The sequence below is a fragment of the Microplitis demolitor genome, chromosome 5 (genome assembly GCF_026212275.2).
Source record: "Microplitis demolitor isolate Queensland-Clemson2020A chromosome 5, iyMicDemo2.1a, whole genome shotgun sequence".
In the NCBI taxonomy this organism is placed as follows: domain Eukaryota; kingdom Metazoa; phylum Arthropoda; class Insecta; order Hymenoptera; family Braconidae; genus Microplitis; species Microplitis demolitor.
The window spans coordinates 3,708,177-3,723,050 of NC_068549.1; the positions used below are offsets into that span (position 1 = coordinate 3,708,177).

Genomic DNA, 14,874 nt, shown 5'->3' on the forward strand with positions numbered 1-14,874 from the left:
TTGATGATTTTTATAATTCAAAAAAAAAATTTTCCAACATAATTCATAATTTTTTTTTAATTAGTCGCGTGTCAAAAAAATGTAAACATGATAAATAAAATAAAGTTTTAAAGTTTCTCGTAAACTAATTCATCATCGTCAAGATTTATCAGACAACATACAGCATGATTATATAATGAATTCGTGACTAAACTCAACTTAAGATCATATATACACAAATTACATTATCCCTGATTGCAGCCACGTGGTGTACGGTAACATTAGCAGCCTAGTGGAATTTCCACGATAAATAGGAAGTAAAGGGATACAAGAAAATATAAATACAAAAAGAGGTGAAGGTTTAATAAAAAAAGGTTTAAGTTGATTTGCGCCCTTTAACGAAGCTCAGCTGTATAACTTCCACGTCTTCTCGTAAATGCATGTACTCTAACCTTCCTTAAGAGAGTAAAATGATCCTCGAATCGAGATATCTCGCTGGTGTAATGTTTACCATCTTAAAGTTATCTGCCGGATAACATACGGATACATATACATATATACATACATATATATATATATATATACACACCTACACTTAATACTCTATACTATAAACTGTAAGGAGGAAATGCACTGCTAAATGCGAGTCAAGAGTGAAGTGTAATTTTTTTTATCCCGCTCTCTCATCACGACCACGCCAACTTGCAATCCTACAGTCCTTTTTGTTATTTGTTATTTTGTTTTATTTATTTTTTATTCTTGCTGTTCTTCTTAAGTTAATACTTTTTTTTTTTTGGTTGCATTGTTTTATTTTTTTTTATCCTTTTACAATGGAGACCTACAAACGGAGCAATTTGTTGCTGTTACGCCCGGTATTCTTGGAGCCGTGCTGAGAGAAAATACTTGGAACGCGGAACACTATCGTGTTCATTGGAAAATATGTACTTTGATGTTGCCCCTGGTGCAACAAAATAATTAGCCACAATCTTGTTTGCGTAACTTATAATATCTTATATACCTTTCAGTGTTATATATTTATCAGATTTCCTCTTATGCGGATCGCACATCTGCCGTTTAATTTTTATTAATCGCTAAATATTAATTATTAATGTTTATTATCTCAACTTTTTTAAAATTATAGTTTAATTAATTTGTTTTGATATTTTAACGTGGGATTTATTAGATAATGAGGACAGGTTTTGCTAAGTACAAAAAATAGTTACCGGGGAAGAGAATAAGAGATTGCGATCAATCTTTTCTTGACTTATTTTAATGAGTTCATGAACTTGAGCAATTGCTTTTTTTTTTAACGCCCATGTACGCGTTGCGTAAGCAAAGGGCTTTGCTCTCGCCTTTGCTTTATTGTTGGTAATAATTAAAAGTGAGAACAATAAAATTTTTTTAAACTTTTGTTTCGTGTGAGTGAGTCTTAACAATTTATTTTTAAAATTTTCTACTTAATAATTAATGACTATTTGTTAAAGAAAAAATTTGAGGATGTTATTTTAAATTTTTTCTCTTTTCGACCGGAAGATTGAGAAGTTAATTTTTTGTAGGAAAGACGCGGGAAAATAAGAGCACTATGAAAAAAGGACTTTCTTTATCTAGAATATGCTAGTTTCTATTTTTTGTTTGTTTAAAAAAAAAGAGGCTAATTTTCAATTGCAATACTATAAGAAGAGCGGTGTTAAAAATGGACTCAATTTAACACCACAAGTGTAGGCGGTGTTAAATCGGTGTAAAAAAAAAATTCCTCGTATAGAAATTAGAAAATAAAATGTCTTACAGTTCGAAACAGAAATTAGAAAATAAAATGTATTTACACCTTCGACGGTGATATTTTAACATACCGCTTTCGGTGTTGAAATTTAACACCTACACCTGGATTTACCCCAGTATTTTTCTACAGTGTATAGATATTTTTTTGTCTTATTTTTTGCAAAATGAGGTCTGTTAAAAAAACAACTTTTATTAATTATGAAGATCCATAAATAAATTTGAAATAAAAAAATTTTTCGTAATAAAATTTGAGAAAAGAAATAGATAATTATAAAAATAATTATTAATTATATTTTTAAAAAATTTTAATTCTTATTAATAACCAGCAGAATCTATCGATCGTGACTCAATTTATTGAAATTAACTCGATAAATAATTCTCAAGTGTCTTATAACAGGATCTAACAGTTTACGTTGCAAATAATTGTCCTTAATATTTTTTTTCCCGTTCATTAAAAGCTGCAATGACTAATCACCCATAACAATGTTTAGACACTTTACCCATAAAAGTTGATTAAATAAAAAAAAAAGTATCACAACGACAATATCATTTATTACCTAATCGATCGCTATCAATTATAACACAGCCAAGTCCTTGAGAAATTTTCTTCTCGGTCGATTGCAGTCGGATATCTCAGAGTAACGCTAAACGCGAAAAAGTCATCTAGAGTAACGGACCGTTCCAGATGGCGTCCCAAGTAAACGTCTCTCCCTCAATATATTTTTATTTCTCCTCTCTCATTATACCTCTATAGAAACCCACATACCCACAGCCATAAAAATAAAAAAATCTAAATATAAATACATTAAAGATCTCTAACTGATGCACAACTCAAGGTTGCCCGGCTGCCGGAGAAAGCAAAATAAACAAACTAGAGCTAAAACGTTAGATACCCCAGGAGAATAATCGAGATCAACTCGCCTCGCCTACTACTGATCCTTCTTTTACTTATTCGCGATAGATAATGTGTGCAGTAAGTTGTATAACTACATTTACTGGCCATCCATTTGCGCTCGACCAAACGCTTTAAACCATAGCATATATATACATTTATCTATGTATGTAACTAAACAAGAGTAGAGCGGATTTGGATGAGTATATCCTCTCTAAGTGCATTATAAGCTGCTAGAAGGCGATAATACGAAGCCCATGTTTTATTTTAACCATCATCAGCCCCGTTAACGATTATTTCACGGCTAGGGGTTTTATTTCCTGGAATACCATCTTCTTATTATGCTTCTTCTTCTTCTTTTTCTTCTTCTTAGCTCACCTACTCAAGGCTCTGGCATTTTCGAAAAGTTTACGGCGAGATTACGAGTAAGAGTGAGAAACAAGTCATAGAATATATCATTTTATGATGGCTAGGAAGCTGGGTTAGTCGTGACTCGAAGGCGGGGTAGTTACTTCTAGGTTATAGATAATTCAATAGCTTTTTGATGATCACCACTATCACCACTTGCGCCACACCGTAAAGAAGTTAAGTGTCGGGGATACATTTTATAATAATTAATAACCGCAGCCGACATTACTCTGTAGATTTATACATTTATACGTCTATAGATCTGCAAGACATCCTACCAACATACTAAATATATATAAAAGCTTATGGTATGTTGGTGAGTTTCTTTGAAAGTTATAAATCCGCTTAGCAGCTGTGGGTTTTATTATAGTTTAACTTACAATACCTTACTAAAAGATGGTTTATCGAGCTGAGGTACTCTTTTTTTAATGTCTACTGGTGTAATACAGTAGCAGTTAATGCGCGGCACATTCGTACAGTCATACTACTTAGAATCGATCATCTAGAAATATTGGATTTCTTTGAAAACAGCAATAATTTTAAATAATATTATATTATTTTAAATTTATATCAATTTTAAATAGGTTTTTAATAATATATAAATATATATATCAAGTCTAGAAAATACTTAATTTAATTATATACTTTTTATATTTTTACACTTTACTGGAGATAAAAACTGTGTAAAAAAATTTTTCAATTTACTTTCACGGATTAGATAATAATTATCAATTATGTCAATCAATTATATATTTATTTATATATATATTATAATTTTCTTAGCCTTGACACTCAAGGACGTAAAGACAAGTTTGTCAAGTATTTTAAATGCTCAAACTAATTAATACCTATCAACAATCGTTAACGTCACTTGGTCTTGAAACGTATAAATATACATATATATGTATATTTAATAGATGACACTCATATTATAAATGCAGAGATCGATATTAATGATGAACTAGCAATTTTCTAGCGGTCATGATCTTTTTCTCTGTCACGTAACTCAATATTATTAGCGGTGAAGGTCTTGAGTAACAGAATGAAAGGCGTTGAGTAAGTTGGGTGGCCGTCTAGTCTCGACGGCCGCGGTGACGGCATAGCACTCATCAGCCGGTCTTTCTGAGCCGGGAAGAGAGTGAGAGACCGGTTGTGTCTTGTACACTTAACTATACTGTCATACGTCTTTGTTACTCTCTTACATCACATTAAACTTACCACGAGTTCGAGAAGGTCGGGCAATGATCTCGCCATACTTTATAAAAAATATATATTTAAATATATATATACATAATAGACCCGGCTTATATTAACTTAACTTGAATCACAATATAAACTAACAGAATTAAATCTCCCAGGAGAGCGACGATTGCTTAAACTAATTATGATGTTGTCTTATCAGTCTAATTACCCCGTCTAGTACAACAAGGCTTTTTTATCCAAGTTAACCTCGTCGGAGTAATGTCTTAAGTCGATTTGAATGAAACCTCACGTTTAATAACTTCTAAGTTAAATGCCAGAAAGTCATCAGAGGCATTACAGCTTGTTTTACAAATGGCTACTTTAACCCTTGCTAGGTTTACAGCTACCGTAGCTGTTGGTTTAGCTGATTGGTGTTGTTGTTTGCTGACGCTGGCTGTCTATGATTTAATCCTAATCCTGCTGGTGGTTGTTAAGTTTAAACCATTATGATGATAATGAAGACAAGAAGAGACTCGTGTCTACCGCGAGGGATTCCCCTTAAGTAAAATTACCCTCTAAGCGTCCGCATGTCCACTGTATACCGAGGACCGACTCCCACAAGATTGCCCTGCTGACTCCTCTTAACCAGCATTTGCGTTGCCAAGAAGCCGCAAAGGCCGTGGGAACAAAGCACCACCAGATAGAGTTGCTTCTTGTTCGTCCTTTGTACATATCTACAGGGAGAAAAATGGTCAGTTTTTAGATATCAACAATCAGCAACAGTTCCAACAAAGACCTTTGATGCCTTTTATTTCAACCCAGCGATCTCGGCAATTGTTCTGGTGCTATCAAAAACTGGTATAAACACTTAAATGAAACCATAAAACAGCTTTTTATCATCGTATATTCAATTGTACAATGCAATTCTCCGATTCTAATTTGTTAAAATTTCAAACTCCTGCGGTTACCTCTTGACCTCGTCAAATCGATTATATATATGTATATGTATATATCCCTTGTGGGCAGCTCACGGTTAGATAGCTCCCTGGCTTCTCCCATGGTCAATCGAGCAACCCGACTATTAAAGTAAAAGAGTATTAACTTATATAAGATAGAAGGCGTCGAGATTTAGTAGTCAAGCGTAACTTGAGGATAATTGACCTAGGTCGGGAAGTGAAGCCACGATAAAAAAAAAGGTAAAAAACATCATCATGGTCTTGATCTTGGCCGTGGTCGTGGTCTTGGTCTTGGTCTTGGTCTTGGTCGTGTTGCTGTGATGTTACCATAGTAACCGATAAAACTGATCGTCAATTCTCATCACCACACTGCGGGACTTTGATGGTTTTGATTGCTGGGTCAGTTGTTACTGAGTCACTGAGCATGACAAGGAATAAATAGCTTTATGATCTTTGCTGTATTTTACCCAGTTAAAGTGGATAAATATAAATACGAGTTACGAGTACAGGTTGCAACAGCAGTTGGAATAAATATTTACACACAGACGTACAGTCATTGCGATAAAAGCATTGTCTTTTGCATCTGTTAAGTCCACCGGGAACCGAGATCCTTCATTTCGATGAATTATGAATCGGAAGTAGGTAATAAATAACGTTTGCGCATTGTAGGTACTGTTATTAATTATTAATAGAAGTGGTTAACGGTATAATAATACTGATCCACTGATGCTGATGGTGATGCTGGTAACTACTGGTGCTTTGGTGCTACTGACCACTCGAGTTGATCTTAAATATCAAGTGTCTTGTGGGTATATAATGATACTACATTTCAATATTTATACTACCGTGTAGGTTTTTAAAGAAATTCAAGAAGGTACATCATCAAGAAGCCTCGTCATGTTAAATATGCTCTAGTGGATGTTGTTATATAGGTCATACATTTATTCATATTTACATTTTTTACGTGCGAGAGATAAAATTTAATATTTAACAAGCGCATGTTGATTTATCTTGACTGATGATAATTAAAGTATGATTGTAGGAAAAAAATTTTTATACTCATATCATTTTGTGGGATGAGGAAAAACGAGGCAGGCTATCTAAGAGCCCGGAAATGACCCAAGAGTATTTGGTTACGCGTCGTTGAATAAATGTCTGTGTATACAGAGTGTAGAAACAATTTCCTTAAAAGTTTTCAGTAATGATGTTTGATTTACACATCTCTTGTATAATTTTATAAAGTTGATTAATAAAAAACATATGACATAATAACAATAATTTGAATGTACAGTTGTAATGTAGGGTGTAATAAAAAAAATAAAAAATATTAGTTTTATTTACAGTGGATTTGTAAGAAAGATATACATGTAAGTATAATCTTTTTCCATCTCTGGAGCTTGTAACCGCAATTGCCGAGGGGTCTTAGGGCACTTAGACGCTCTTGAGTATAGTGAAGATCACGGAAAAGCAATCCCATCTATTTTGTTTGATCAAGCCAACGTTTCAACCCAAGTGTAATCCAGTTGACTCTCGTTGAGCTTTTATTTTTATACTTTATCCTTTTTTATAACCGCATGCAGAAGAGCCCTCAATGCCACAGTAATCACACTAGTCGCTCGCTCAACCAACATTTCTTCTGTCGATCAGTCCGAAACCACGCATGAATCTGCTACTCCTTGTTGTTCTTCTTCTTCTTCTTCTTCTTCTTCTTCTTCTATGTCTTCAATCTTGCTCTTTTTACTTTTCAGTATTCACCGACTCAGATGTGTCTTGCGTGTATGTACTTACATTTCCACTTAACGTGAAACAAAGTCGAAAATATATCTCTTCCTTCCTTTCTCTAAATATATTTACAAGTGATTTATTATCATCATTAAGTCATAGCACACAATCTATCAAACCTTTTCACACCTTGTAATCTAACCGAAAAAAAAAATTTTTTTTTACGCTCGCAAAATATGAATTAGTGCTTAAATAAACGGAATCACTTAAAAATATTAAGCTACATGATAAAATGAACAGTTTTACGAATTCGCTAATTAAACTTCACTTTTAGTAATTTATAATTGACGATAATTATTAAAACCACTTAATAAGCGGTATTTTTAATGTAAAACGAGAAGTAACAGTAAAAATTATTAACATCAAACATCACAAATATAAACTCGTAACTTGATACATTAACGCAACTGTTTTTATGTTCTTCGGCATTGGATACCGCATTAAAATCGCAGCCAATTAAGTCGTTGTTAGTTAACCAGATATAAAGACGCAGACATAAATAAAGTCTTGGGTGTACACAATATAGACATGGAACAGTCCATACCAACAGGTGTTAATATCTCCTTAGGCGTTACTCGGCTCGGAGTTTAAGCCAGTGAAGGAGTGGCATATACACTAGTTAAAACTACTTAAAACATTGTACATACTACTTGTCTTTAACTACCCTTTCAAACTATAAATCCATCCTTTAAATCATTAACTCAACTGTTGTACATTCAATAGCTAAATTATCTGATCTAATAATTTATTTGTTCATGTCAGGTCATTTTCATTTTCATTTTACTCCGGAAAGTAGTATAGGTACCATTTTTAGCTACTTTAGCGCCAGTTTTGGCCACTTTAGAAATTTTAATAAAACAATTTGTAAAAGATGCAGTGATATAATTAATTTTTAAAATGTGTGCAAAGACACTTATCACACTATTGCAATAGAAATTTTTGTTTATACTTCTTCATTAATTAAATGTCCGAAAATGGAGTAGTGGCCACAAATGCTACTTCTATCCAATAGACATGGAGAAAAATGGACTTAAGAAAGCTACGAATTTTTATTATGCTGTCGATCTAACTTAAAACAGGAAGTTGCCAAAAAACTATTATGCTATACTACAAAAAATTTTATACACTTAAAACTGATATATTATTTGTCTAAATTAGGAATGATAGTAGACAATAAAAAATTTTAAGAGGCTTACAATAATAATTGTAGTGCAGCGTAATAATTTTTCGACTCGACTTCCTGTTTCAAGTTCGGTCGACAGGATAATAAAAATTCGTAAATTTTTTGTCTCCATTTTTCTCCGTAGACATTCTCCTTAAGATAAATGATTTCAATTTTAAAGTAATCATAGTAATTTATTATCAATTGATTGAATTTACATTGAAATGAAATATGCAAAAGTATATAATACACATTATCTATTTAAATATTTGTTTATTTTGTTCTGGTTTGGCTTGGGTTGATTTGATTTGATTTTATGATTTCGAAATATCCTGATCTAGTTGGCATATCGAACTGGTTAAAATGCAACGGTAACTTGTAGTATCCTTCAGGCCACGTATTCTTGTTTCTTATATTTCTTAAACATCTTTTATACACATATATGTGTACATAGGTATGCAGGTATAGATAGATATTTATATATGTGGATGAGTATCATCAAAGCCGAGAGAACACTCCTTTTACCTTTCCTCCTTTCACTCGTCTATGTACATATATATATATATATGTACAGATATAGATAGATATAGAATATAGAATATACAGAAAACAACAACAAGAACATGCTATTCTTGTCTCTCCAGGCAGTCAACACATGTTTTGCTGTGTTACGTTAACGTACGTCGTTAACCCTCACGGCGAGTAACTTAATTGCATTTGCATGCAAATAGTCGTGCAAATGTTGAAGATGGAAGAGTTAGTATATAACTGAAATAAATAAAATACTGTGCCGCATAACTGCGCATCGACGCAACATGTAAATGATTATTTTTTATCATTTAACGTATAATGTACTTTTATTATTCCATGCTATGCTACGCTTGTACTTGTACTTGCACTTCAGTTGCTTAGTAATAGCAAATAGCAACAATATGTGTACCGATGCATTCGCTGTACATTTTAAGGGAAATCCTCAAGATTCAAATCTTGCTGTCTATGTTATAAATATATGTTATGTCTTTTGTTGCGTGTTTTTAAGCTATTTTCCTGGAATGCTGTAGTACATTGTTTTGTTATGCGGAGGAAGAGTTAATTTATTGTGTTAAGGCAGTGGATGTTGAGGTTATAATGACTGCACGCCTGCGCGTAAGATGATTCAGGTTAACGATAAAGATGACAGATTAGTTCTTGCACTTATTTATTTTTTAGCTGTTGTTGGTTGGTTTTTTTACTTTAAATACGACGTATTCTTCTTCCCTCGCAGCGCATTCATTTTCCCATATAGTGGATCTGAGAATTCCATAGCGTGGTGTAAACATATAGTTATACTTGTTAGAGTATACAGTGGAGGTTAGATCGTTAAATGAGAGAATATGTGTACCACCCGAGTGTATTCTTCTGGGCTCGTTAATCTATGTACGCGATCTGCTTTCAATTATCTTTTACTCTCAGGATATTAACCTCAAAATTATTTAAGTTCTGTTTACGATCTCTCATCATCATGTGATCTGTTGTTTGTGTGGCTGTATATAGAGAACATCCTAACGGAAATTGTTCGGTAGATTGTGCACGAAAAATTTTATCCATTTTTTTTTTATGTAATTACGATTTAATTATATTTTTAGAATAATTGGACGAAATTTATTTTTCTCAGCAATTTTTCTTCAATGCGCATTTTAAAATTAACTTCATTTTGGGTTATTAAAGTTAAGTACTAAGTTCCTTTAAAATCATTCTTTAGATAATGTTTTTTAAGATTTCTAGGACAATTAAATTTTTTTTTTCCTCATCTGTGAAAAAAATACATGAAAAAATGAAAAAAATTCTATCAGAGCAATAATCTGATGATTAAAAAAAACAACTTGAATAATAAATTCATACGATTGGTAAAAAAAATCAGTAATATGTCATCAAATCAGTTTGTTAATAAAACAGAGGTTAATAATACGAAGTTGAGTAATGATCGAAAAACGAAAATCCGTTGGTTGTTTAAAGTTTTCTGAGAATAAATACCGATCTTCGACCTTACTCAAGTTTAAAATTGTAAGTTATACACAAATTCACAGTCGCAGAATGCACTTTTTTATTCCCACAAATTCGCATCTGTAATTCCGTTAGACTTCTTGAGAACTGATCGTTTCCATGAATTTATTAAAAGTAAACGCATTTCATTTTATGAATTTTATATATATTTAGATATAGATATATACTTATACTTGGTGATAAAAGTACGGGATTATAATTTATTCATAGAAAAATACGATGCAATTTTTATAAAAACAATACTTTCTTCAAGCTTCATAAATAAGTTTCTCGGAATGTAATTTTACAATAACTATTTAGGACATTCCGTACCATCAAATCATGCGTAGCTCATCATTATTAATTCAAAAATTTTTTTTTTATTCAAATTCCTATTTCCTCCCATAAAAATATTATCTAAGCCTCAAATTATAAAATTATAGTTTCATAAAAAAAAAAAATAAATGAAATGAACAGAGAATTTTCCAAAATAAAAAACGGCGGTTATTTATACATTTTCATATATTTAAAAATAAGTAAAGATATTTTTACCATTAAAAATTTGCATGATTTATATCTATCAGTGGTAAATGTATATGTATATATCTATAACTATATATATATATATATATATATATATATATATATATATATATATATATATATATATATATATATATATATATATATATATATATATATTAAATAAAACAAGTGAATTGAAGGAAGAATATCACTGACCTAGTGGTCGAGCGTCAAGATCAAGTTGCTTGCACGCAACCGCATACGTAATAGCAGGTGTCTTCGTATAACTGCAAAGAAAAGAAAATGAATTACCAAGTCCCGTATATATATATACATATATAAACTAGTGGGAGAAAATAGAGCTCAAGTGGGCCTGCTACTTGAGTTCATCGAGAATGCGAGAACTTTTTTTTTAATCCACCTCTACTACTATTCTGCGTCAAGGCAACACTATCTTTTATATAAAGAGAAAGAAAAGAAAGGAATAGATGTGTAATAAAAAAAAAAAAAATGGAGAAAGAGTTACGCGAGAAATGACTTTGATGCTCTAGGCAAATCAAGTTTCCCGTTTACTTCCAACCTCCGTTTTATTAATTAGATCAAACTCTACCCACGTTACTCTCTATCATTATACAATTATTTTGCCATTTTAGACATCATATCATTCATTATTACTATTATTATTATTTTTATTGTAATTATTTATGTGCTGATAATTTTATATATACATAGGTGATTATATTTATTTTTTATTTTTCACTTTTTACACCTCTTACACTTTTATTGCATATTCGTTTTCTCTTTTTACGTCTATCCTTACCCGTCAATTTATTATACATTACTATTCATATATATGTTCTTGTTGGCTAACTTATGTATTGTGTTGAATTATTTTTATGTACTTAGATTTGCTCAGTTGAACACACTTATGTGCCTAAGTACTTACGTGTTAAAACTTTAAAATGTATTTTTCTCCTCTATTTATTTTAAATTTATTTAAATTATCCTGAAAAACTGTTAATCATTTACATATGGTTTAAAATATTTTTTTATATAAAAAAAAATCATAAATATCAACATAAAAATATCAGTAATTTAGTTTTAAAATTTACCGGTGAATAGAATTTTTTTTTTGGCAATTTTATTTTGTCACTATTTTTGAAACTCTATTTATTTTTTGTGACAAATCAGAATAAAAAATTTAAAATTATTATGATTGTAAAGAAACATTAATTGGTATAAGTAACAACTAAATTAAAAAAAAAAAAAATTTTCCATTAAGAAGATTATTAGAAATGACTCGAAATTTTTTTCAAACAAATTGCTCTAAAATCTAGAAAACATTTTCAGTTGAATTACACCTTAAGGTCATTCTCGGATAGCGTCCCCCACTTTTTGAAAACTTTCAATGACTTTAAATTGTCATAAGCGTATCAAAATTTTATCAGCTGATAAGAAAAAAATTAAAGCATTAATTGAAAAAAGGACAATATCGAAACATAGATTTTAAAAAATTAGCGGGAAGTTAAAAATGACACAGTTGATATCAATTGAGAGTTAAACGAAATTTGTTAAATAAATTTCAGTAAAATCTTCATGTCAATTTTATGATTCAAATTTTAAAATTTTGTTTAACTCTTACTTGATGACAACTGTAAGTAATTTTTAAAAAATTCTATATCTCGGCGAAATTACTACTACGTTGTCCTTTCCTGAATCAAAGTATCAATTTTGTTCTTAATAAAAAATAAAATTTTAATACGGTGATCACAGTTGAAAGTCATTGTATATTTTTGAAAAGTAAGGGGTACTGTCTGAGAATGCCTTTAAGTATTTGAAATAACGTAGTTATTTTTTTTATGTTTCTGTGCAAGAAATTATATCTGCAATTTATAAAAAAGTGATTTGATTTTACATATCTAAATAATTACCCTCTCTATCTCTAATTATAAATTTAATGTGACTATTAATCAAGATATGTAAATGAATAATTAATATTCTTTAGAAAAATGAATAAATGTACTAACATAAAATCAAGAGAAAAAAAAATAATAAGCAATAAAAAAAAAATATTTTCATAATACGGTACTATTGATAATACAATTCACGCAATATCCTTGTATTATAACCATAATGTTTAAAATAATCTCAAGTTCTCAATGAAAGCCGTATAAATATATAATATATATCTAACATAAAAAAAAATTAGTATCACTAATTGAATTCTCAGAACATAAAGTTATCAAACAGACATATAATAGTACGTTTGGTGTGAATTATTCCCTGGTATTACCCTAATTACCCGTGAATAGCTGTCAAATGCACATTCTTAACTCCAGTAACCGACAGCGTACATACCACACATACACGCGTTTTTCCAGTCCTTGTTTATTTATACATTTTTTTTTGTTTAATACTCTTGAAAAGAAACTCGAGCACGTTCGCCGGATATGTTATAAGAACATTGCGGTAGTCTTTAGAATGCAGCCATTCATTTTCTACCGGCTCTTCTTTCTTCTTCTTCTTCTTCTTCTTCTTCTTCTTCTCCTTTTGTCTCTGTTTGTTACCTGTTCTCCAACTTCATATGTCCAGTTAACATGTATGATTCTCACACGGCAGTTCACACATGGCGCGGGAGCAAAAGCTGTTGTTATAGGTTATTACGTTGGCGGTTGCGTGTTACAAGACTGTTACGAAGCTTATTCACTAGGTCAAAATAGTGATGATGCACTGCCACCGCTATTCGTATTATATAAACACATATACATTTATATAAATATATATAGCCTAAAGGACAGTGAATTGTTTCAATATTCATAATAAAGCGCAACTTGTTCAATTTTATCTTCGTGACGTTTAAATTTACGGCTAACTAAATAATAACAATCCCTTAGGATAAATAAATAACTTTTCTGGACAATTCGTGTCTAAAATAGTATTTATTATCAATGCTTCGTTGTAGACATTTACAAAGCTATATATTTTTCATATATAATAAAACCTTTGAATCAGGTACATTAAAATTTATATATATATATATATATATATAAATAGAGAAGAAATAAATTATATATTAAATAAAATATTTTATTGTACATTAAAATAATGATTCAAAGTGGTTTTAAATAAAAATATATATGAATTTCTATATATATATATATATATTTGTAAATTTTTATTAACCTGAAGCGATAAGTAGTTTTCGATTCGATTCATCGGGCATTCCCGGAAGAATAAACTATATCTAGGTACTCAGATCTCACTCATAATCACCCGGTTATTCCTCACGGTCGTTTTGAGTTAAGAGTAAAGTTATAAGAAAATCATCTTTATGCGTGAGTGTGGAGAGACTGAAGGATATCTTCCTGATGTTCTTTACTTGTTGCATACTGAATTAACTGAAGCGTGGACAGAAGTGGAGCATCAAGGATAAATTTTACAGACTCGTGTTGTTTGATTGGTTTTGCTGGGACTATCTCTATGTCGGTGATAGAGAAGCGGATGATGGGGCTAAAAAAAAAGTCTATGGGCAATATCTAATGTGCAGAGTAATAATAGTAAATTGTAACACTGAAGATACGGGAAAACTCTAAAGCGTGATCGATAAATTTTTATTCGCTACTGTGCATATATGAGCTTTTTACTACTTTTTATTAAGAATATACTTCTTTAGTTTATTTTTTTTATTTCGCTGTGTTTAAGTTTCAGTTTTAGTTTAAGTTTCTTTTTGCAAACTGAAAACTCATTAAGTTTTTTATCCATTTTATGCTATTGAGATTCCATGGATATTTATATCGTGTTTTATGTTTTTACAGGCTCGTGTGGATTCTACTGCTTGTTACTATAAATTCCATTCAGGTGGGTACTTTTTGCTGTACTTAAAGGTAAAACCGTTAATATTTATACACATATAAGTTATTTTTTAACTTTAAGTAGTTTAGTTATCTCTTGAACTTCATTCAATGGATTTTATTTGCAAGTCGCCAAACGGTTATTGGTTTAGAAATAATTATTAATGGCAAAATATTTAATTCGTTTAAGTGCTCGAACAGTAAACGGTTTTTACTTAAAGAATTTTGTAAATTCATTTTTTAATTATTTAACGATAGATTTTTGGGAAAAATCAATCTCGGATTTCTTTTAGTAAATTTTTGATTGAAATTACGGTCTTAAAAAATTTTTTTTGA

The 14,874-nt window shown here is 30.8% G+C and overlaps 1 protein-coding gene across 1 annotated transcript in view; it reads left to right on the forward strand.

The window, feature by feature from the left end:
* The window catches only part of LOC103569003 (uncharacterized), a 33,951-nt gene that overhangs the window by 8,732 nt on the left and 10,345 nt on the right, over positions 1 to 14,874 (forward strand). Inside the window, exon 2 of the mRNA XM_008546067.2 lies at positions 14,503 to 14,545. Coding sequence (XP_008544289.1) covers positions 14,503 to 14,545 — 43 coding nt within the window. The remainder of the gene's footprint in view (positions 1 to 14,502; positions 14,546 to 14,874) is intronic.